Here is a 23,360-nt window from a genome sequence, read left to right on the forward strand (position 1 = left end):
AGATGCACTCCTCGCACTTCCCAAACCATTCCCCAGTGCAGAGATTCACCTGCTGGGTTTAGGAAATAGCCTAACATGTTTCCCTTGCAAAGCTAGCCTCTCTCTACATGACAGGAGAAATTAAATTTAAAAGAGGAATCACAACCACAGATTTCCAGGCTTCTCATTAGCAGGCTCAAGGTTGCCAGATACAACAACCTACAGGTGCCTCTTGCACTCAGCAGGCTAGAGAGAGAAGCAAAGTCACCAGCCCTTGTACTCACAACCTGCAGCACACCATAAACTTGCTTTTTTTGCTCTGTGTCACCCACTAACCACCCCTGAGATCCCAAAATCCTCATCCTCCAGTCCTAACCAGCAGTGGTGGGTAGAATTGGCCTGGTTTCTCTCATCAGCGTAATTTCACCTTTTCCCACCTGGGAGATGATGACAAGCCATGGGAAGTTGAGCCACTGCTGCTAATAACAGGCCCCTCTGACAGAAGATTGCAAAGCATTTGCTTCCAGGGAGGAACCAAGTGAGCTGTGAAGGAGAAAAACATACCCTGCAACACCCAGAGCACTTGGTATTCATCACCCTGAGGGAAAGCAAATATGCCTTTGGAAAGAAAGCCCCAGACAGGCAGAAATCTTCCCATCCAAGGTAAATTTCAGATCCTGCCAAATTCATCTAGGTTGTTACAGTACAGAGGAGGTGGTGGTTGTAGGTACATCTTCAGCAGTGCACCTTCCCACAGCAGAGGCCCCTTCCCCAGTTCCATCTTTCCACAGCTCGGAGCAGAGGAGGGACAGGTAAGCTATTCACCAGGCAGGAGCAAAGGCAGCTAGTTTCATGGCAGCATCAATTCCCACCAAGGGGCACCACACATCTAGCCTCTGCGGGAGGCAAATTGTGCTGTGACTTTTTCTCACCTTCCACCAAGGCTGTGGTCCTGACAGCTTTCAGTGAGTGGAAGAGCGAGCAACACCAGGGGAAAAACAGCCCTGAAGAGGAAACACTGACCTATCGACTTTCTGAGAAAGAAAACGCAGGCTGCTTCAGACCATTTGCAAGGGTGAAAGACAGAGGATGCTCAAGGGAAGGCAACTTGTTCTTCCTAGAGATCTTGCTCCCAGGCTGAGCAATGCCTGTGTGCACCCAGGTGCAGTGGGGCCCCAGCCACAGAGCAAGAAGAACCTTCCTCCAAACTCAGCTGGGAGTCCAAGTTCCAGCCTGTGCAGTTCGCAGCAACAGCAGGATGCCAGCAGGCCACAAGGAGGCACAGGGCCCGTGAAGTACAAGCCTAAGGGCATGGATGTACAAATCCAGTGATGAAAATGCCTTTTCCATGAGGCTTTGTGTAAGGGAACTTTTTTTGAAACTAGTGTCCAGACTGAAGATCCCAAATGAGGTTTTCAGCAGAGGTGGATCCTCCCATCCTGAGCCCTTGGCTCAGGGAATTTAAGCCCTGCCTGCCTTATTATGGCAAATCCCCTCAAGCCACTTGGGTGCTGCAGGCAAGGAAACACAACCCTGCCCGCTCCACACCCACAAAAAGGAGCTACTGAAACTTCTGAGGGGCAGGGTGATTTTAGTTGTTCCTTCAGGTGAGTTTTCGCCCATTAGCTCCCTCTGGGTGCACAGACAATATCCGATCCCCACCGCCCACCAGTCCTTAGCAGCACCTTCACCCACAGAAAGCAAATGCCACCACATCCAGACACACCAGAACAACCACAGGGGTGGCTCAAGGGGAGGAAAACACAGCACATGCTGGAAACTAAGCTTCAGTTCCTACACCCAGGCCTTTCCACCCTCCAGAGCACCATGTGGCTTAAAGAATCCTTTGCATGAAAACCTAGCAAGGATCCTTTGCATGGTTTCACCCCAAAGGGGAAAGCCACAATGCTTGCCAACAGCTCCTTTCTCACCTACTGCGAGCAGCAACTCCACAGAAATGCATTTGGTTCATCCTACAGGAAAGAAACAGACAAAATCAGTCTGCAAGACACTATCTGCCTCATAACCGGGCACCAATAAGCAAGGTACCAGATGCACACTCCATACAGAGAAAACAAACCAACTGAGCTCAGGCTATGCTCAGCAGAGCTGAGAAGCCACGGCAGCTTCCAAACACAAACACTATTAAAAAGTGCATTAGCCCTTATTAGAAATAATGGCTCCAAAAGGGATGGAGGGGGGCGGGGGGAGGAAAGGAAACAAAACCCTGCTGGATCCCAGAGACAAACTTACTCAGCTCCGTGAGCACACTGCCATTTGACCTGCAGGGAGCTGAGATTCGTGGGAGCAGGGACTGATGTAAGGAGGCTGGGAGCAGCTTCCAAATTGGTGATATCCCCAGACCTGCTGCTGCCCTGCTGTACCAGGGAGAGTTCAAATTTGTTCAGCCAGAAACCTACACGGAAGACACAGTGGGTTCCTTTTGTGCAGAAGCAAAGGCGAATGCAAACACAGCTTTCTCCCTGAAGGAATATTAGTACAAGCAGAGAGGGAAAGAAAAGGGGAAAGGGAGGGCAGCGTGGGAGCCCAACATCTCATCCAAGCCCTGGAAAAGAAGAGGTAAGGTCAAGGAGAAGCACAGCCACCCCCAAACACGGCGTCCCTGCTCAGGGAATAGGGGGAAACGCAGCGTATGGTGGGGGATGCTGAGCAATAATGTCTGGCTGAGCAAAAACCCAGCTGCCCGTTGAGAAGCACTACTCTCTCCAAAAGTTTTATCCTTCATTTAATCAACAGATGGACTAGCTGCGTGGGTCTGGGGTTTTTTTTTCTCCCCCTTTTTTATTTTAAAGCAACCTGAAGCCCTACTCTCATAAAAGCTGGCTTGGGGACCACGACGGCGTGACACAGATGGTTATTTTGACACCGACACTGCGAGGGGATAAGCAGCTTGTGTCTGGCTGTAGCTCAGCGTCCACCACAGGTGACAGACACTCCAGGGACCAAAATGTCAAACGCAGCTTCCCAAAACGCGCAACCCCCCCAAATAATTTATTTTTTTTTTATTTGGGGGGGAGGGGAGGGGACGGACACACACAGGTAGCAAAGTTGCGAGTCAAATTCCTCCTGATTCCCAAGCTCCTGCCCCGTCTCCCGTACTGTTCCGGAGGTGCGACCCGGCTGTGGCACCCCCACAAAGCACCACAGTGGGGGGGGTCTCGCATCCCCTGGGCTGCCTGCGGTCACAAGCAACAACCCCCCTCCACAAAACCGCTCCCCACCCTGGCTGATGCCGGCCCCTGCTACCAGCCAAAGAGGCTTCTTCAACCCCCCCCCTCGCCACCGAAACGAACCCTCCATCGCCTCCCCGGCACCGACAAAAAGGACGGGGCGGCAATAGATGGGGGTGGGGGGGAGAGGTTGTTGCTGAGCAAAGCCGTGTTTACACACAAGCACCATCTAATTAACGGAGCTGGAGCAGAAACAACTCATTTGCATGCTAAAGATTTTTCCCCCCTTAAAAATAGTAATAAAAAAAGGCAAGCTGCCTCGCCAGAGATGCATGAAAAACTCCGCAATCCTTCTTCTCTTTCTCCTCTCGTCCCCCACCTTTCTCCCCCCCCTTGTGCCAGCACCACGCAGCTCCCCGACCCGGGGGACAAGCCACCCGCCCTCCCGCTCTGCCCCCAAACTAAGTGCGGCGCCGTGTCCTACCGTGGCTGAGCAAGAAGCACCCGAGGAAGAGGAGGAGGAGGTCTGCCTGGAAAGCGCTCATTCCTCAGGGTGGGCTCGGCGCCGGGGGGAACGGGGCTTCGGGGGGCTTCGGGGGGCTTCAGGCCGCCGCCGCCCGCCGGCTCCGCTCGCCCGGCTCCATCGCCGCCGCCCCCCCAGCTCCTCCCCCGGCAGCGCTGCCTTGACTGGCGGAGCGAGCCTCGCCGGCGCAGCCCGGCTTCTGGAGGGGGGGGCTAAAGGGGAGGGAGAGAGCAAAGTGATGGGGAAAGGGGGAGTAACTTCGATGGGGAAGGCTCAGCCCCCAGCCTGGGATGGGATGCACGGCGGAGGGGGGGATGGGGGCGGCATTTGTGCATCCCCGAAGCGTTTTGCTTGGTGCGCAGCCAAAGCTGGGGGGGGGTCTGGTTCTTGTAAGGGGGGACATCTGTGCATCCTCCAAACGCTTCGCTTGGTGCACGGTCAAAGCTTGGGGGGGGGGGAAGGGGGCATCTGTGCAACCCTCAAACGCTTTGCTTGGTGCGTGGCCAAAGCTGGGGGGGGCGTAAATTATGGGGAGTTGGTCGCTGGTATTTCTGCACTATTTACAGGGGAAGAAGAGTCGCGCACCCCCCCCAGTGCTGCTCCCTGCCCCAACGGGGCAAATCAGGCATCGGCACAAGCAGCTGCATGGCTTCCCTCCCCCCAGGTCTCTAAATTTGAGGGGAGGGCTTCTCGCACCTCCCCCCCCCCCCCCGGCACCCTCCTCACCTGCCTGCGGGGGCAGCCCGGGCTCTTCCTCGACTTCTCCAGGAATTTGGGGGCTGCGCACCCAGGGAGGGGGAAGCAGCCGGAGCCTTACCCCGAGGTCTAGTCGGGGGTGGGGGGGGGGGGGTGGGGGTGGAAGCAAAAAAATAACACAACCCCCCCTTCGGGGGTTATAACCTCACAGCGGCGGCCTCGCCTGGGGGGTGGTTGCTACAGCCGCAAGCAGCAGCAACCTTGCCCCCCTGGGAAGGGGAGCAGCAGCTCCTCCCACCTCCAAAAACATCCCAGAAACCCTCCGGAGACTGGGGGCGGGGGCTCCAAAACCTAAAAAAAAACCCCGAAATAAAGTTTTGGGGCTTTTTCCCCTGAGGGGCGAGAGGGCTGGTGCGTCCCCCGCCCCGAGCAACCTGCGTGGAGCAAACTGGGGAGGAACAGGATTGGGCAAGATAGAGGTGGGGGGTGTAAAAAAAGGGGCCTTTTTCTGCCTTGAATTACCACTTTTGAACTTTCGGGGGTTGCTTTTTTCCCCCTCCCTCCTTTTCTGCCTTTAATTTCACCCTTTCCCGCTTTGCAGACAGCGCGATAGCGCCTAAAAATAAAAGAAACCAGTAAGGTCAGCGAGCCCCTCACTTCCATCTCCCGAGTCCGAAGGGGCACACGGCGACCGCTGAGTGCAATTATAAACCCGAGCATTAGCGAGTAATTACAGCTGTGCACTCTTAATTACTTGCTGCTGTGCAGAAAGGTGAACTTCAAAGAGGTTCTCCACGCTGCTCCTGGAGCTTCTGCAGGCACCTGCCTGGCCCGGGTGGGAGCTTGGCTTCGTGGTTACCTGCGCTGGTTTAGCTAAGCAGGGATAACTTGCATGAGCTAACGAGGTAAATCTATGCCAGGTGGGTTAAACCTGGCTTCGGAGCAGCAATAATTGCATTTATTATATTTATTGTTCGAAAGACAAGTGTCTCAGCCTGGTGCGGGCAGGCTTTGCTCTCCGTGGAGGGGCAGTCAGGCTGGGAAGGAGCTGTTAGTTTTTATTTGATTTCTTTACTTTTGCCTTGCTCCTTAGGGAAGGAGGCTTATTTGATTTTGGTTTTCCCATCCCTGCCTGTTTGCAGGTTGACCGATTTGGGAGAGAAAGATGCAGAAGTGGGGAATGTTGGCCTTACAGTTATCATATTTCTGCATTTTCCAGTGATGCTGTCCAGGGACAGTGACACTCCTGGAGTGATTCCTGGAAATCCCACGGAGGGATTTTGCCAGTGGCCATAAGGATATTTTGTGGCAGGGCCAGGAGAGGTTACAGGTGGGGTCTTTTTTATTTCCTGGCAGCATCCCTGATTTCAATGCACGTGGAATAAAATGCTCAGTGCCTGATTTCAGTGGGAATTAGATTTCTAAAGAACTCAGAGTCTTTCCCCGTAGTGTTTTAGTTTATTCTGCAAAATGCTGTTTGCTTGCAGACTAGGGGTACTAATGGATATTAAGGCTGCTACACAAGGAAGACTTTCCTGTGAAGCTTCAAAACACCATTAACATTTTCATGGCAATTTCTTTTTTTTTTTTTTTTTTTTTTCTTCTCTTGTTCCCTACACAGAACATTATTTCTTGCCAGCAGAATTTTTAACTTCCAGGAAAGGAGAGTATTTCTCTCCTTTTTTTTTTCTTTTTTTTTTTTCCTTCTCCTTTTCTCCTTCGCAGTGAAAACATTTCAGCTGGAAAATTCTCATCATTGTAACACTGACCTTTTGCAAAAGGGCTTTAAATCCTCGACTGAAAGTAGCATGTAAGAGTGAAGTTTTATTAACTGATTACCTCTGCGGTTCCCACTACATTGGTAGTCAAATTTGATTTAAAGGACTGAGCAGTTGTACCGTGCATGGAAAAAACTACCAGGTTTCTGACATCATTTTGGCTCGCTGGAGCTTGGAGCATCGTCCTGCAAAACTGCCTGGCCTGGGACTTAACTTGCTTTTTACCGGCACGACCGTGGTATTGCAGGAGACAAAATGAAGTGCAAACTGATTCTTCGCTGGTGAATCTCAATGAAATCGGCCGTGCTTTGTGGAGGGAAATGAATCATTCCAATTAACGAGCTGAGAAAAAGCACGACGCTGGGTGAAACGGCCTTTGGGAAGGAACATGAAGCTGATGTGGAGCAGAACTACCCTTGCCCGGGGGGGTGGAAGAGCATATATTGGTGTTTGCAGGGGGGGAACCCCCCATGTTGGGTTCATTTGCATAACCCGGCTTCCAGACATGGACTCTGGGGGGACCACAACTCTTCTCCTAATGGAATTTGGGGTCTCCCTCTGCAATGTCTGATGGCAAAGAGCAATGCTAGAAGCTGGGAAAAGCAGCTGATAAACCTCTCCTTGGCTTCTGAAAGTCAAGGGGGACAAACCAGGCTTCTTTCTCCATTCCCCCCCCCCCCCCCCCCCCCCTTTTTTTTTTTTTTGTGGTATTCCCCACTGACAAGTGCAGTAGATATGAAACATCACAACAATGAAAGTGGATATTTTCCCCCTGCCTTTGGCTCTCTTACTTCCAGGCTATTTACTGAGAAGTGCAAGAAACAAAATGTTCTGAAACACTGCAGCAAAATGGGGGGGAGCAAAAGAATGATATAAACCATGTAAGCAACCTGATAAAAATGAAGCAATATTGACAGAAAATGGAGTTTTAAACAGCAGGACAACAGCAACTTCGATGGATTTCATTCTTGTGCATTACAACGGAAAGCCAAGCACCTGGAAGAAGGAGAGCAAGAAGAAAATAATCACACGTTTCCCTGGTTTATAAAATCTTTTCCTTGTCATTTAAAAATACAGATGACAAGCGAAAGCTCTGCAGAGTTCTGTTGTAAAAACACTGAGCTGGGGCTCAGAGGCTTTTCCCTGTTCTTGCTGCAGAGCCTTTCCTCTAGCCTCGGGGAAATTAATCCCCCCCTGTGCCTCGGTTTCCCCCCCTGCAAAGTGCTGCTCCTCTTTCTTACCTGGTTGCAAGGCAAGTGCTTAAAAGCCTAATTGGAAAGAAAAACGATTTGGATGATGGGATGGAGGAGGGAGGGGTTGTTCCTCCAAATGACAGGAGTGATGCACAGCCCTTGTCACACAATGGGGGACCCTGTGGAACGTTTCACATTGAGACATCTGTGGGAGATGCCAAGGGGAATCCGTGGAGGTGTCAGGATGCAGTGGAGCTTGTTGTACCTCAGATGTTGGGGAGAAGCCAAGGTCCATCCTTGGAATTGTCAGGGTGCTGTGAAGCCAGTTGGGGTGTATCTTAGATGTTGAGGAGATATTTGGGACTCTGCTTTTCCCACCATCAAGCCAAGGACATTATGGCAGGAGGCTGATCTCTTCCAGGCATTCACCTTCCTGGGATGCTGCTTCTAAGGGGAGTGCAAGACAACACTGGGAGACCTTTTCATTTGGCAACAGGTGTGCAAGAAGAAGCCCTCAGCTGTGGCAGCCCCTGCTGCTGGGGTTTTGCAGCACTCCAGCTCTCATAGCACTTCAGTTTGCTAAAACTAAGACAAAAAGTACCAGTCCCTTTCCGTGTCTCCCTGCTTGGATACAACCTTTCATGCCTGTTTATTAATGCTAAGTTATTTTCCTGCTGTGATTTGCATTTACCTGCCTGCTTTCCTCTCAGCCCTCCCTGCCCAGCCAGGTTAAAAGAGTTTATTAAAATATTACTAAAATAGCAGAGCTGAACCTGCTGCATTTTTGGTACACAGATGGGCTGGATGCACCCCAGGCTGATTCTGGGAGTCAGGGATTTACGGAGCACCACAGAGAAGTTGGTGGTGAAGTGGGCTGGCTTCCAAACCCTGGAGTGAAGCTCCACAAGGTCTTTCCTGGGGTCAAGTCTCACGACATGCAGCCCCGTTGATCTGTGCAGACACAGGGAACGCCAGGGAAGCTTTAAGCAAACCCAGATGTGCCCAGATGTGGTTGGGAATCTGCTCCCTGTGTGTTATGGGAGGATTTGGGCCAGACCTCAACATCCATCCTTCAGAGCTGGATAGATGTTTCCATCCACTGAAAAAACATTAAACCTAGGAATTACCATTTAATCCAGACTTTTTCCAGGTCCCATCAAACTTTCCAGCTGGAGAGGGATGTTGGAGGAGAGGAGGGAGCTCCACAGCTCCTCCCGTGGGCTGCAAGAGAGGAGCTGCCTGTAGGAAAATGCGAAGGAAAGTATGTGATGACACTGCTGGACACAGGCAGACCCTGTCCTCTTCTTTATGTGGCTTTTAATAACCTTTTTTGGGGGGATTTTTCATCCCACAAACTCCTCCTGAAACCTGGCTTTTTTTGCTAGAGAAAAACACTGAAATCCCTCAGAAAATGAACAAGCCACTAAGGGTTAAGTGGAACATTTGTATAAAAACAATTAATTCAATTTTTACTTGATTGGCACTTTAATTAGGCCCGTGTCCTTTTTGCTGCCACTACAATCAGATTGGAGGAGAATGGGAAGCTTCCACACTGTTCTATTTATCTTGAGATGACAAGATTTTCATTTTATTTCAATGCAAAGGGGGGGGAAAAAAAAGGGAAAAAACCCATAACTACCTTCTAAATGTGGGAAGGGAATGATATTATTTTGGATTTGGAGAAAGTGTGGCTTCATGATTGCAGTGCAAGGATTAATCTTATGTTAAAAAAGGGATTGTTATGCTAAGAAAAACAGAGAAAAAAAGTTCTGTCTCTCAAGTCTGCCAGGAACAAGTCAAGGACCGGGCAGGCTTGAAAACCATCCTTGAATTTAAGAGCTCCAGCAAAAAAACAAAATAAAAATAAAAAAGCCCAAAGTCCTTGTGGTTTTTATAAGGCAATTTCCCTCTTTTCCTTCTTTTTTACTGTGTGGAGGCTGTAGCTCCAGCTCCCAGCCACCCTGTGAATCTCTTGAGAATGGCTTCACATAAGTGTTACTGGTAAATAAAGTGCCCAGTCTGCAACGCCTGTGCCTGTGGCTGACTGCATCCTCAGACCTAAGATGAAATGAGGGGAGAAACTGGGCTGAGCAGGGTTTTACACTCGGGAATAAAAGACAATGCGAAGCAGGCGAAGGGGAGGTCAATGGGATGTGGGAGATTCCCAGTTCCTGACCTTCTTTGGAAATTATTTCTTCCTTGGAAATAAGGATCTGCTGAAAAATGGGGGGAAAAAATACTGGAAAAATAAAAGTAATTGTTCTGCACTGCTTTTGGTGCTTTCAGGTGTAGAAAGGAAAACCTCTGAGTAACCCTGCAGCTCGTTCCCTTCTCCTCCCATTCCACAAATCCCCAAAATCTGCACGGAAAAAAAATAATAAATTGCCAACATACACTGAAATCCTCCCACCTCTTGGAGCTGGTTGCTGTTACAGGGGGATGAGCAAGAGCTGTGAGTCAATACTCAGCCCCATCTTATATTTTCTATTTTTTTCTTCCCCATAAAGCTTTCCAACCCCATGGTGAGCCCAAGCGGGGCTGAAAGCAAAAGTTGGCTGCAAAATTTCAGCCTGTCCCTGGGATTTGCACCAGTTCAGGAAAAAACACTTGTTTTGCAGAGTTTATTCTTTGAGCAAAGAGAGAAATGCTGCCGTTTGATTGAGGTGGCTAATTACACAGCTTGAAGAGCAAATTACAGCTATCAAATATCCCAGTGAATTCGCTTACAAATAGGGAGAGAAGAAGATGAATTTTTTTGGGTTTGCTGGCAATTTTGAAATAAAAACATTGTCTCTGATGGGGAATGTTAACCAAACCTTTTAAAATTCCTCAGCAACTGCTAAATTCAAATGCTATTTCCTTGAAGACCAACCAAACAGTTCACCCGCATAGCCCTGAGCTACATTTTTTCTTCTAATTGAAGGTTTTGTGTTTCCTTGTGAGTTTTGGAAACCTTTGCCCTCACTTTGACATCTCATTTTTTTTTTTCAGTAAAGAACATTAATAGCAAGCTTAGAAACAGTTAAAACTGCTCAACTGGAGTAAAAATCCTTGTCATAAAAAGTGTATTTCTCAACAGAAAACAGTTTATTACAAAAGAACCTCAAATCCAAATCATCCATTTCCTCAATTAGTGAACACACTAAAATCTGAATTTCACCCCATAAACTGGAAAAGTTCATAGCAGGGATTAGATGGTAGGTTATCTGTGGAGAAGAGCATCAAAAGCCTGGACTGCAGCTGCTGAAGTCATTCAGTCTCTATCTCCTTCTTGGTCTGGATGAAATGCCCATGTCAAAGCCCTCTTTGCTGCTGCACACACATTGCAGAAGGTGCTGCTGCTTGGTTTGCTGAGGCCATGTGCAAAATGAATCCTTTATTTTCCCTGGATCCACTGTAACTTGTATTTCTTCTTAAATATCAAGTTCTGGGACCAGGCTGCAAAGTTCAGCTCCCCTAAAAAGTCACCTCCACTGATGCTTTGGGGCTGTAGGACTGTAAGCAAAAACACCTTGTGCTTCAGTTTCCCCAAGTACACAACAGGCACCTTGCTGGGTGGCTGAGTTAATGTTTTCCAGGTCTTTTTGCTGCCAGAATTCTGCAGCAATCACTCAGATGGTGCTCTGAGGATCTCCCCTCTAGCCTCCCTGCCATGCCTTCCCCGGTAATGAAAGGTAAGCATCACCCTGTGTGTCTCTGCGTGCCTGTAAACTTCTGGGGCCTATTAGAACCCAAGGAGTAGTAATAAAAAGAGTCAATTTTCCTGTCTTTTCCTCTTCTCTGGCCCTTAGGAACAAACCCAAAACCCGCAGAGATCCTCCCTCTTCCTGGCCACCTCATTAGCAGCATCTTTGCACATCCCAAGGCACCACTGTGCGTTGGCGTCTCTTAATTTGCCCTGTGCCACCCCTTTCCTCAGGAGAGGTGTTGTTTTCTTAAGTGCAAGGAGCATGTGCAAGGCTTGGGGGGACTTGTTATCCCACCAGTCACTCCCGGGGGTCCAAGGTGGGCTAGGGATTTGCAGCCCCAAGGGGTTTGTAGGGGTGGAGGAGAAGCAAGGCAACAAAACACAGAGCTGCTGGAACACGCCCTGTGGAAACTGGGGGAAGGTGATGAGTTTTTACTGGGCCCAAATGCAAAATGAACCCTCTGCTTGACCTGCTGCCATGAGAATGAGTGTTTCCTTTGAAATATCAGGGGTTTAGGGGTTAAGAACTTGGTCCTGAGCATCCCAGATCCACTGGATCCTCTGCCACGTCCCACACAGGGAATTTATGGACTCATAGAATGAATCACAGCATGGTTTGTGTTGGAAGGGACCTTTAAAATGCACGTCATCCAACCCCCCTGCAGTGAGTAGGGACATCTTCAACCAGATCAGGTCACTCCAAGCCCCATCCAACCTGACTTTGAACTTTTCCAGGGATGAGGCATCTAGCACCTCTCTGGGCGACCCAGGCAAGTGTCTCACCAGCTTCATTTTATAAAATTTCTTCCTAATATCTTCCCTCTTTGAGTTTAAAACTGTTGCTCCTTGTCCTAGAGCTACAGGTCCTGCTAAAAAAATTGTCTCCATCTTTCTTACAAGTATGACAAGGCCACAACACTTACATTTAATGGGAAAGGGAAAATGCTGAGCATACTCTGCGCCCAAACCAGCTGTTGCTCCTAAAGTTACACGGGCTTCGTCATGCCTGACATATCCCAGAAGGGGTAGTTTTTCCCTGCTGCATGATAGATTTCATCCTAGCATGGGTCACAGAAAGCCTAACATTGATGGGTTTCATCTAATTCCAATTACAGTCATTAAAACTTTTGCTCACATGAGCTGAGCCTTTCCAAACGCTGACGACTGACAGCCCATTAGAGAGCGGTTATTTATAGCGGGGCATGTTAATTTTCTGGGATCACAGACCAGTGATTCAGTACCTGGCATTGCTGCAAGGAATCACTCCCAGGACTGAGCCCCAGCTGCCAGAAAAGCACCAAAACCCACAACTTCCCACCAGCAGAAGCTCTTCAGTGGGTCAAAAAGCAGCAGCACCTTGTGGGTGGACAGCCTGGAGATGCTGGGGTAGTCCAGAGGTGGGGAACCCAGCCTTGGGATGTTGAAAAATCAAATAATCTCTTTTAGCCCCTTCCATCCTGATGGATGGAGGCAGGGAGGGGGCCCAAATGGGGGTCTTGAGGTCCAGGGAGAGGGGACACGGTGCTGGGTGATGCTCAGGGAAAGGGGGTGCCTCCTTTCCTGCTGTACCCCCAGAATTTTCCAGCCCTGCTTTGGGAGCTGGGGAGAGCCCACGCACAGAAGCAGCCTCCTTCTTCGCTTGCTCTCTGCTTCATGGCATTTTCTCTGCAAAAGGGCTTTGCTCAGCCTTTATCTCCCCAGCAAAGTGCTTGGAGCCACTTGTGTGAGCGATGCCGGAGATGAGGGAGGAGGAAAATACAAAAAACTAATAATAAAAAAAAAAATTACAAAACCCCTGCTGGGTTGTATTGAATCCCCTTGAATTTGAAAATGCTCTGAGCTTGAAGCTTTCTGGGCAGAAGAATTGGAGGAGTAGGGAGAGATGAGGGACAAAAGAACACTTTTGCAGATGTGGTGAGGGACAGGCACAAATTGCTCTGGGTGGGACCTGATCCAGACCCTGGTGTGCACCAGCACCCTGGACAACTAGTGGGGACCATGTCCCAGCGCAGACCCAGGGCTTGTTCCCTACCTCTGCTTGGAACATCACAGGCAAGGCATGGAGGTTTTGACCCAAATTCCATGGGGAGAAGGAATAGCATCCCACCCTCCATAGCCCCTCAGGAAAAGGGGGATTTTCTACCAGGGAGATCCTTTTTGGCAGGCTGGGCTGGTAGCATCTTCCCTCCACAAGGCAGCTGGAGCACAGGCGAAGGGCAAGGACACTGTTTTCCAGGAATAAAAGCAATAAAGAGACCATTAAAATGAACCTTGGGGTCCTCCAGGCCTGTGTCCCCATGTCACCCACAGCATCTCCACTTGCAGACAGCGCTCTCACCCACATTTTCTTGCCAACATCACCCATGGGTGATGTCAACTCCTGACAGAATTTAGCACCACCCAGTTAAACCTGACCTCCTGGCATCTCACCTCTGCTCAGCTCCCTAATTTCAAATCCCCCTGGACATGAGTCTCCCCTTTTCTATATGTTTCTATAGCTTTTGAGCTGTCTAAGCAATATAAACTAATATGATAATCATAGCGATTATAGCAATAATAATAATAATTAGCCCTGTTCTGGTTAGGGCACTTGCCACCTAGGCCTGCGAGTGACAGTGACAACCAGCTATTACATACCTAGGCTGAGTGTAGTGGTGCCAGGTTTGGGTGTTAAGGAGAAAGCAAAACAAACAGGAACCAAAATCCAACTCTCCAGCAGCTTTGCTCATCTCTGGAGGGTGACCCCGCAGGCCTGGATATCTATACATCAGTATTTTCAAGTGGGTAAGTGCTTGTGGACATCCCCAGGATGCTTGTCCAAATGTTCCTGCATCCTGCTGCTCACACCAGGATTTATGGCAGAAATGGTAACTGTGAGAGGGGATCAGGGCAATTTACTTCAGCAAAGTTTTTACAAAGCAGGGGTTTTAACTGCGAGCAAAAATAACCATTAAATCAACACTGTTAGGGTGATGGTGTGTTCTCTGGTGCTGTACATCTATCTGGAATGATTTCCTCACTGGGTCCCAGTTTCCCCTCTGAAGAAGGGAGGGTCGGATGTCTCTGCTGGAGAAATGATGCTCAGAGGGCAAAAAATCCCCAGCTGGAGACATGGTGCTCATGGGGCTTCTGCACCAAGGCAGGTGGTTTATGGAGGTGGTTCTTCAAGTACTTTTGCAGAAGAGGAGGGGGAATGGAGAGAGGTGAGGGAAAGAGCTTGAGCTGGACATTCTGTTTTATTTTATTCTATTTTATTTTACTTTACATTCTATTCTATTTTATTCTATCCCATTCTACCATTTTCTATAATTTTATTTCAGTCATTTTCTTATTTACCAACACAGCCTGGTGGTATTTAACAATAATTAAGCACCAAACCCTCTGCAACTCCTCCTAGGCTGCTGCTCTAAACATCTAAACACCTCCCAGAAGCCTGGCCCTTGCCCCGAGGTCCTGCCCAGTGCAAACCAACAGCAAAAAGACCCAGTTCCCCCAAAACCCCCAGCACCCCCCTCCCAACCCACCTGCTGACTTGTTCTTCTTCCTGTAGCACCCTCACCACATTAAGCCACCAGAATAACTCCATTCCACGGGCCACTTCACCTCGTCCCCTCTGCCTGCCACCAAAGCCACCTCCTGCTATTCCCTTTGATGACTTCTCTTCAGCTGCTGCTGAGGAGAAATGCTCGTATCAGCAAACAGATGGCGGCTGAGGCATGTAGCATAAAATATATTTATCAAGGCAAACAGCTGTAGCCCATTTCATTCCAAAGATTTCTATTAAAAGTTCTCTGGAGCTACAAGCTGCTCCGGCTCTGCAGCCGGAATAAAGCTGAAGGGACAAATGGCTTTTTGCCTTTTTTTTTTTCTTTCTTTTTTCTTCTTTTTTTTTTCTTTTCCCCCGAGTATTTCTTTCCTCTTTCTTATCCTTCACTGCTGGAGGAAAGCTCACCCCAGCTCTGCTTACAGTGCTGGTTTGAGGAGGCTGGGGCCAAGCCGGGTTCTCACAGGCTAATTTGCATTTTTGAGGAACCCCAAAGTGCCCATCTGTAAGCTTGGGGCTGTACAAATTACCCCCAAGGGTCCCAGGGTCTCCAAGATTTGGGAAAACATCACAACATCCAGGCTGGCAGGTTGACCTTTGCTTCCAGAGATGTCTCAGCTCAGGTCTGGATCACATCCAGACCCCAATGCCGGAGTCGACAGCTTCCCACTGCTCTTCCATAGAATGAACCATGTAATCATGGAATGGTTTGGGTTGGAAGGGACCTTAAATACCATCTAGTTGCAACCCTCCTGCATGGGCAAGGACACCTTTCACTAGACCAGGATGCTCCAAGTCCCATCCAATCTGGCACTTGAACACTTGTACACTGTGGGGCAGCCACAGCTTCTCTGGGCAACTTGGGCCAGTGTCTCACCACCCTCAGAGAGAAGTATTTACTCCTAATATTCCATCTAAATCTCCCCTCTTTCAGCTTGAAGCCATCCCCCCTCATCCCATAACTCCATGCTTTTGTCAAAAGCCCTTCCCCAGCTTTCCTGGAGCCCCTTCAGGCACTGGAAGGTGCTCTAAGGTCTCTCTGGAGCCTTCTCTTCTCCAGGCTGAACAGCCCAACTCCCTCAGCCTGTCTCCAGAGCAGAGCTGCTCCAGCCCTTTGGTGAGATCTGGTTTGCTGTTGTTTGCTTTCATCCTGAAAAGACTTTGCTGCCACGTTTGCAGTGGATAAGAAAGGCCAAGTTTGGAGGAAATGCGAAGTTTTGCTCAAGCATGAATGAATTTTTTGGCAGACATTCCTCTTGCAGCACCAGAAAATTCCTGGCTTTTGCTGCAGATCCAACAGAAACATTGACAAATATCACGAACCCCCCCACACAAATGGCAATTTCCATATTTTGCATTAAATATGTGCTCTAAATGCTCAGTGACTAACTTAATCCACTCTGGTGGTTCCCAGTCATCGTTCCACCCCAAGGAGGGGCATCCCACCTTCTGGAGTCACCATAGCCATGACAGGCTGGAGAAGCCCAGGTAGAAGATGTGTCTTGGAGGTGACAAGGGCTGACCACTGAATGAGCTAGAAAGGTAAAGTCATGGAGCTCCCCCTGCTTAATCCATATGGATTTATCTCTTTACATCACCTACTGCAGTCCTCTTTTCCCCCTCATTTCCCTTCGGCTCCTCACCTGGACTCGGCGAGGAGCTGCAGTGGTACAAGCTCTTCCATCCAGCTGCAGCCAGCAGCATTCCAGCTTTTCCAAAAGGACCCCAGCAGACAAAGCTATTAACAGCTTTTTCCCTTTAAAATAAAATCCTCTCTTCTGGCTTTTTTTTTTTTTTTTTTTTGGTATAAAATATTTCTGGCAGCTCCTCCTTTTCACCCGCCTGCTGCTTCCCCAGCCAACAGTTCTGCATTTCAGCCCAAATTCAGCTTTCTATTTTCAGCCCAGCAAGTGGTGGGATGAGAAGTTTGCCTTAAAAATGGGCTCTGGGGAGTCAGAATGCCATATGTGCCTGGAGATATTTGTTGCCCAGCCCCCTGAATAGGGAAACTGGGTTGGCAGGGGCGTTACTTGGGGACCACGGACTTCTTATCATAGAATTACAGAATGACTTGCCTGGATCTTAGAAAAGACAAGGTGGAAGAATCACAGAATCACTTGGGTTGGAGAAGACCTTCAAGATCATAAGAGTCCAATCACTAACCCTACTCTCTCAAGTCCAGCACTAAACCATGTCCCCAAGCACCACATCTAGAGGACTTTTAAACACATCCAGGGGTGGTGATTCAACCACCTCCCTGGGCAGCGCTTTCCAATGTCTGACAGCCCTTTCAATGAAAAAGTTCTCCCTAGTGTCTAGTCTAAACCTCCCTTGATGCAGCTTGAGGCCATTTCCTCTTGTTCTATCACCAGTTACTTGTGAGAAGACACCAGTGCCCACCTCTTTACAACATCCTTTCAGGCAGTTGTAGAGGTGAGGTGTAAGGTGGTGAGGAGGTTACATCTTGCAAACAAAACCCAAGATATATGGGGGGGGGTTTACAGCTCATGTCTCTAAAACCTCTCCCATCTCAGGTGAGTTATTTCATGTAGGGAAACACAGCAGGGAAGAAAGGCATATGGGGCATAAGGACGTGGCCAAAAATGCCATCAGCTTTCCTTTTCCCTCTGAGAATGGAAAACAAATCACAATCTCTGCACCGGGTGCTGCACCCCGTCTCTCCAGGCAGTTTGGGGTACCCCTGAGGACCTGGTCCATGTGGGATAGCAGCAAGGAAAATCTATGGAGGCATTTACCCACCTCCAGAGGAGAAATTTATTATTGTATTAATTATCGTGTATTATCATTGTGTATTATTATTGTATTATTGCAGCCCAATTAGAAGCAATTATTGCAACCCTGCAATATGACTGAATGAATTCAAAGCTATTTTTTGCAACCCAATAACTCTTCTTTTTTATCACAGTATTATCACAACCCAGCAATACCCAACAGTTGCAACCCTGCAGCTCATTGCTTTTGCAGGCTGTGAGAGCTGGGCTGCTGGCAAGAGCTGCTAACACTGGAATAATTCATCCAACCACTTTGCAAACCACTTGGAAGCAACCATGTAAATAATTATACTGAAGGATTTTGGGGCTGGGTGAGGGGATTTGGAGGGAGAGAAGAGAGATCAAAAAAAATGAAGCAGCAGCAGGAGGCAAGAAGAAAGGAGAACAAGACTTGGCTGTCCTCTTTGCCCAAGACCAAAAACTCACACTTGGAAGGTTTTTTTATGAGCTTTGCTGGAAGCCTTGGAGTCCTCAGGGAGCAAAGCAGCTCCCTGTGGAGCTGGGTTTGATGGGAAATGCTCCAAATTCCTCCTGAGACAGAGTTTTGGGAGGTAAAGCTGCATCTTTGCTCAAGTTTGTAGTTTTTTTCTTTTCCTTCCTGACTGGTTGGGGTTAAATAAAGCCATTTCTAGGATGGGAGAACTGATGAGGACCTACCTGCTTCACTTACTCCCAATGGGTTGTGAGTACAGGGGCAGGATAAATTTGGGATTAATCCCAAATTTGCAAAGTGATATTCCCGGCCATTTAGGAAAAGGCTATTAATTCATTTGGTGAGGCAATATGCACCAAAGCCCCTAATTTGGAGGGATATCAGCCATTTGGGAGCATCCCCTCCTTCTGTCTGCCAGCCTTTCAGCAGAGGCAACCTGCTGCCCCCATGGTTAAAATGGCACCTGGATAGATAAGACATTTGGGAAGTAATTTAAACTGGAAGTCTTAAGCAGAAATAGCAGCCCCCCTACCTGTGATGTTGCCCTTCTTAGGTTAACCAAACAGGGGGCTGTGAGCACACCAAGGTTGCCATCAAATATGCAGCAGAAACAGAGAAATTGATTTTATTATTTGATTTTATTATCATATTCTTCTTTTATTACTAAGGGAAAAAACCCCATTTGGCACCTGATAATTCCTTTGAGTCTCGTAGCTGTTCCCTCTGCAGAGGGCAGGATGGGTCTGTCATTTCCCAGGGCAGGGGTGAGCCATTGTTGCCTCCAGACTGGCAGGTTTTATGAGTACACACAGTCCTCGACAGAATGGGAATATCAGCCTGGCTCTCCCAGCTCTTGGCCAAGAGCCCATCCCCAAGGGGCTGGTTTGGGGACCCCAGTGTTTTGGGTTTGATTAAAGCCTCCCAGAGGTCCCCTAGTTTTTACCCGCAGACATCAAGAGTTGAAACATTTCCTACTTTGCCTGATAATTTATTCCCAGGGTTAATCACCTCCCCTGTTAAAAACGAGTGCCTAATTCCAGCAGGAATTTGTCTGGCACTAACGTCCTGCAGCAGCAGTTTGCTTGCCTTTCCCTGCCCAATATTTTCTCTCTCTGAAGCTGCTTATATGTCATCCAAACTCCCTTTTTTTCTGGCTCCTCGAGTGATTTCCCTCCAGTAGCTGCAATTTACAAAGCTCTTCTTTGTCCTCCTGGATCCCCCACCATGGGACCACATCACACCTTAGGACATATCTCAAATCACCTCAATAATATGCCCAAACCCCAGGGCCCTTTCTGCAGGATTCTTTTTCCACTCCAAGATGGAAAAATATTTCCCAGTTTCTCATGTAAAATAAACCCAGGTGGCTTCTCCTTTTGGGGCTCATGTCCCTTGAAGGGCTTGGGATGCTGACATAGGATGCAGAAGGGTTGGGATGTTCCTGCCTCCCTCTCTCACCCATCTTTGCTTCCTGTGGTACAGTAATGGACCCAGTGCATGGAGAGATTAGCCCTGTGTCTGTGCCCTGAAGGAGCCTCATTTTGTTTTTATCTCTGGGAAGGAGATGTTGGAACCTGGAGATGGGAGCCCTGCAGGGATTCCTCAGGATGCCCTGGGCCTGCCTTCTCCTCTCACCCCAGCTTCATCTCACCAGAGTCAGCAGCAGGAGTGTCAAGGAGAGGTGTCAAGGAGGGGTGAAAAGGGCATTTTTTGTTTGCTACAGCAATTTTGCAGTGAAATGTCTTGGAGACAGCTCCAGCCACCTCAACTCCTTTCCCCTCTCCCTGTTGCTGCTTTGGAAATCCTCAGGGATGCTTTGGCTTTGCAGAAAGGCACAGAAACCCTTGGGCCTTCACAGCTCATGCTACAGTTATGGGGCTTTTTGTGGCCACAATGTGGCTCAAAGCAAAGCAAAATGCCTGGGAGAAGAGTGCAGAAGAAAAAGGATGATTGGACAGGGATGGGAAAGCTGGCCCGGGGGATGCTGAATCTTGGTGTGGTGACAAGGAGAGTGTCCAGACCCCGAATGTTCTCAGGGGTGTTTTGGATCTTTCTTCTCCTCCCTGGCTGCCAAGGATGAGTGATATAGATATGGTATAAGTATGGTATAGATCCTAACCCCACATATGTCCTCCTTACCTGATGGATGAACCTGCAGCTCATCTGCAGCGTCCAGTCTCTTATCCTTCCCTCTGGGATGTGAGACGCCTCTTTGATGCCCCTTCTCCTGCTTTTTGGCATTCCCAGACAGGGAAGGATGGTGCTCTCTCATGGGGTCTTGCCATTTTTGCCAGCGGGTGTGAAATGACAGTTGCCATGTTTGGGAATGTGTCCAAGGAAGCCAGGTTATCCCTGTTTTAAAGATGGGAAAACTGGAAAAGACAGAGATTCCGACAGCACAAAGCTTGTTTCTGTAGGTGCTTGATTGCATCTCAAGCCCTGTGTGCTCAGTAAGTCAGGGCCCTGGAAATGCTAACACTGGGAAGGAATGTATTTTTTCCAGATGCTTTGGGGATCTTTAGGAAAAAATGCCTTTTTCCTTAAGTTTCCCAGAAGCATCCATCCTGTCCCTGGGAAACTCCTGTTGATAAGAGCAGGATGCAGCCCCGGGTGCTGAGGCAGGAGGATGGAAGGGCTGAATTAATGCTGGTGAGCAGTTGCATGCTTCAACAAACCATCCACTAGCAAGAAGAAAACAATGACTTAGTGCTTTCTAATTACCAGCCCAAAGTCAAGCAATTACTCCTTATGTGCATGTGATTGCTAAGAATAGCTTAAAATGAATAAACATTAAAAAAAAAAAAAAAGGAAAGAAAAGAAAAGAAAAAGAAAAGAAAAGGAAAGAAAAGAAAAGGAAAGGAAAGGAAAGGAAAGGAAAGGAAAGGAAAGGAAAGGAAAGGAAAGGAAAGGAAAGGAAAGGAAAGGAAAGGAAAGGAAAGGAAAGGAAAGGAAAGGAAAGGAAAGGAAAGGAAAGGAAAGGAAAGGAAGGAAAGGAAAGGAAAGGAAGAAAGGAAAGAAAAGAAAAGAAGAAAAGAAAAGAAAAGAAAAGAAAAGAAAAGAAAAGAAAAGAAAAGAAAAGAAAAGAAAAGAAAAGAAAAGAAAAGAAAAGAAAAGAAAAGAAAAGAAAATAAAAGAAAAGAAAAGAAAAGAAAAGAAAAGAAAAGAAAAGAAAAGAAAAAGAAAAAGAAAAGAAATACTTAGTACATGTTCATTAGCCAGTAAAGTAAGATACTTATTCTCGGGCACAGCCCCCATAAAGACAAGACATTGCTCAGTAAATGAGTGAATTAGCATTGTGTTTAATTGCTAGAAATTATTATCAGGTTACTACAACTGCTATAAAATAGCATCAGGATCAAACCTTTTTATTATTTATCTTATTAATATGTCCTATGCAGTTATAAATAATTTGGGGCAAGGGCTGTTCCTCAGGGAGAGGGTCTAGGACAACTCTCCCTGGCCCGCTCTCCTCTGGGCTGTTTTGGGGTGAGAATTGGCAAGGATAGATCTGGAAGTATGCATGAAAGGACTCAGAAAAAGGATTTCACCCTCCCCTGCACACACTTTTCATCCCCCAAATTGGATTCTCCCTCTGTTCCTGCCCTTTAGCATCACTTTCTGCCAGGGGGGTTTCTCCAGCAAAGGAAAATGGGTTGAGATACAGGGGAAAATGGCAAAAGCCACACGATGGAGATTTTTCATTGTGCTGGGGATCCAAAAGAAGAAGGATTGAGGCAGGATTGGAGCTTGAAGGCTTTCTGGGGTGGCAGTGCTGCTGCTGGTAGTTAATCTCCTGCATCTCTGGAGTTTAGGGAGATGGAGAGAGGCTGTGGAAGGTGTTGCAGGAGCTCTGGAGTCAACCTGAGACCCAACAATGGATCTGTGCACCTCAAACCTGTCCACTTCTACCTGCTAGATCGGTTGGTCTTATAAAATATTTTATTTCTCCCTGTAAAGTCTCTGGTCTCCTGGGCTGAGACCTAGCACAGCTGCAGCTTTCCTAGAGAGAATTTGACTTCGGGCATCACTTCTGCAAAATTGAGTGCTATAAATCCTTCTCGTTTCCCCTCTTATGGAACCAGGAGTCGGGGGGGCAGGGGGAAGCTAATGAGCAGGATGTGTGAAGTCTTGATCAGCTGGTGCAGGGTTTTCAGCTGAAAAAGCAATGAAGGTGTGTGTGTGTGTGGGGGAAGTGATTATTAGAACAGAATGTGCACTAGAAAAAAAAAAAATGCATTTCCACTATGCCCCTGGAGCTCAGCATTGCTTCAAGCCGTGGTCTGTCCATGATTGCTCTGCTTTTTATTGCATGTTTGGCTTTCAAATAGCCCACCTCAGGAGCAGTTTGGAGGCCAGGGTGCTAAGCCAGGGGCTGGACAATGTGGCTCACTCACCCCATGACACTAATTTGGGTCTCCAGGGCATCTGGGGATCTGAGCCGTAGCTCTGGGCCGGTGCCAGGAGCCCATGACTCTGTTCAACTCCTCTGGCAGCTCCTCATTGCTCAGGATAAAACACTTTCACATCGGACTGGAGCCACTCTGCAGGTGTTCATGAGTTGGTATTAATAACAGAGCAATGCTGCAAAGGTTGGGGGGGACAACACTGACTGATATTTTTGGGTTCTCTGTCTCATTTGCAGATGTGTCAGGTCCTGGCAATGCAGCCCGATACGGACCTGCCTGCTCCCTGGAAGGATGGGGATGGGGCTGGGAATGTCTAGGGAGATCAGGTCTAGACAGCCCAAATCTGCTCTTGATAATAATAAAGGAGATTTAAAAGCAAAAAGAAATGCAGAAATACCCGGTGTCCTGGTATCAGCTTTGCATCCTCATCCTTGCCACCCTGCAGTGGAGACACATTGTCCTATGGAAAAGGATCTACATCTCCTCCTTTGGGCTTTTCCCTCTGCTTGGCCTCTGTGGAGGTTATAGGTGTGTCTCCCCGGGATGAGGAGGATGGGTAGGGCTCTGCTGCAGGCTCGCTCCCCCTGTTCCGAGCCAGGAGTCAGCACGGTCCCTGTTTTCAAAGCCAGCTGCTCCGAAAAAGAAAGACATTTGCATTTCAGAGCACTCCTGCTTTGCTCCCCCCGGCAGTGTTTAGCTCGTGTTTAAAAGCAGGGCTCCTCCGCGCGGAGCAGACAAGAGGCAAAAACCTCTGGGTTTGATCATTTCTCCCTTTGTCTCTGCCAAGAAGAGCCTCTTTCAACATCCAAGCCTCATAAAAAAAAATTTAAAAGGTTAAGGAAGGGAATGTGGCTGGTGTGTGTGCCCACCGGTGTGTTCAAAGGTGAATTTGGGTGAATTCATCCATCTGGGCATCTCCATCAGCCTGGGGTTGAGGTTCATCACCCCAGATTGGCTCACCCTAATGTAGTCTGCTGGAGGAGACCTTGAGCAGTACCACCTGCAGAGGTGGTTTTTCAGTCAGGATGCTCTGCAACCCTACACTAAAACCTGTTGTATTTTTAGTCCCTCTCTATGCACATTAACCTTGGCCAGCAGAAAGTTGCCACCAACCTATCCCAAAATGTCATGTGTCTG

At 48.3% G+C, this 23,360-nt stretch overlaps 1 protein-coding gene across 3 annotated transcripts in view; it reads right to left on the bottom strand.

The window, feature by feature from the left end:
- The window catches only part of KIRREL3 (kirre like nephrin family adhesion molecule 3), a 327,293-nt gene extending 323,541 nt beyond the window's left edge, over positions 1-3,752 (bottom strand). For all 3 annotated transcript variants that reach the window (XM_051638419.1, XM_051638418.1, XM_051638417.1), the window contains exon 1: positions 3,655-3,752. In XM_051638419.1, coding sequence (XP_051494379.1) covers positions 3,655-3,715 — 61 coding nt within the window. In that variant the 5' untranslated portion in view covers positions 3,716-3,752. The remainder of the gene's footprint in view (positions 1-3,654) is intronic.
- Positions 3,753-23,360: the final 19,608 nt, after the last annotated feature.

This window comes from Apus apus, chromosome 22 (assembly GCF_020740795.1).
Source record: "Apus apus isolate bApuApu2 chromosome 22, bApuApu2.pri.cur, whole genome shotgun sequence".
Taxonomy (NCBI): Eukaryota; Metazoa; Chordata; class Aves; order Apodiformes; family Apodidae; genus Apus; species Apus apus.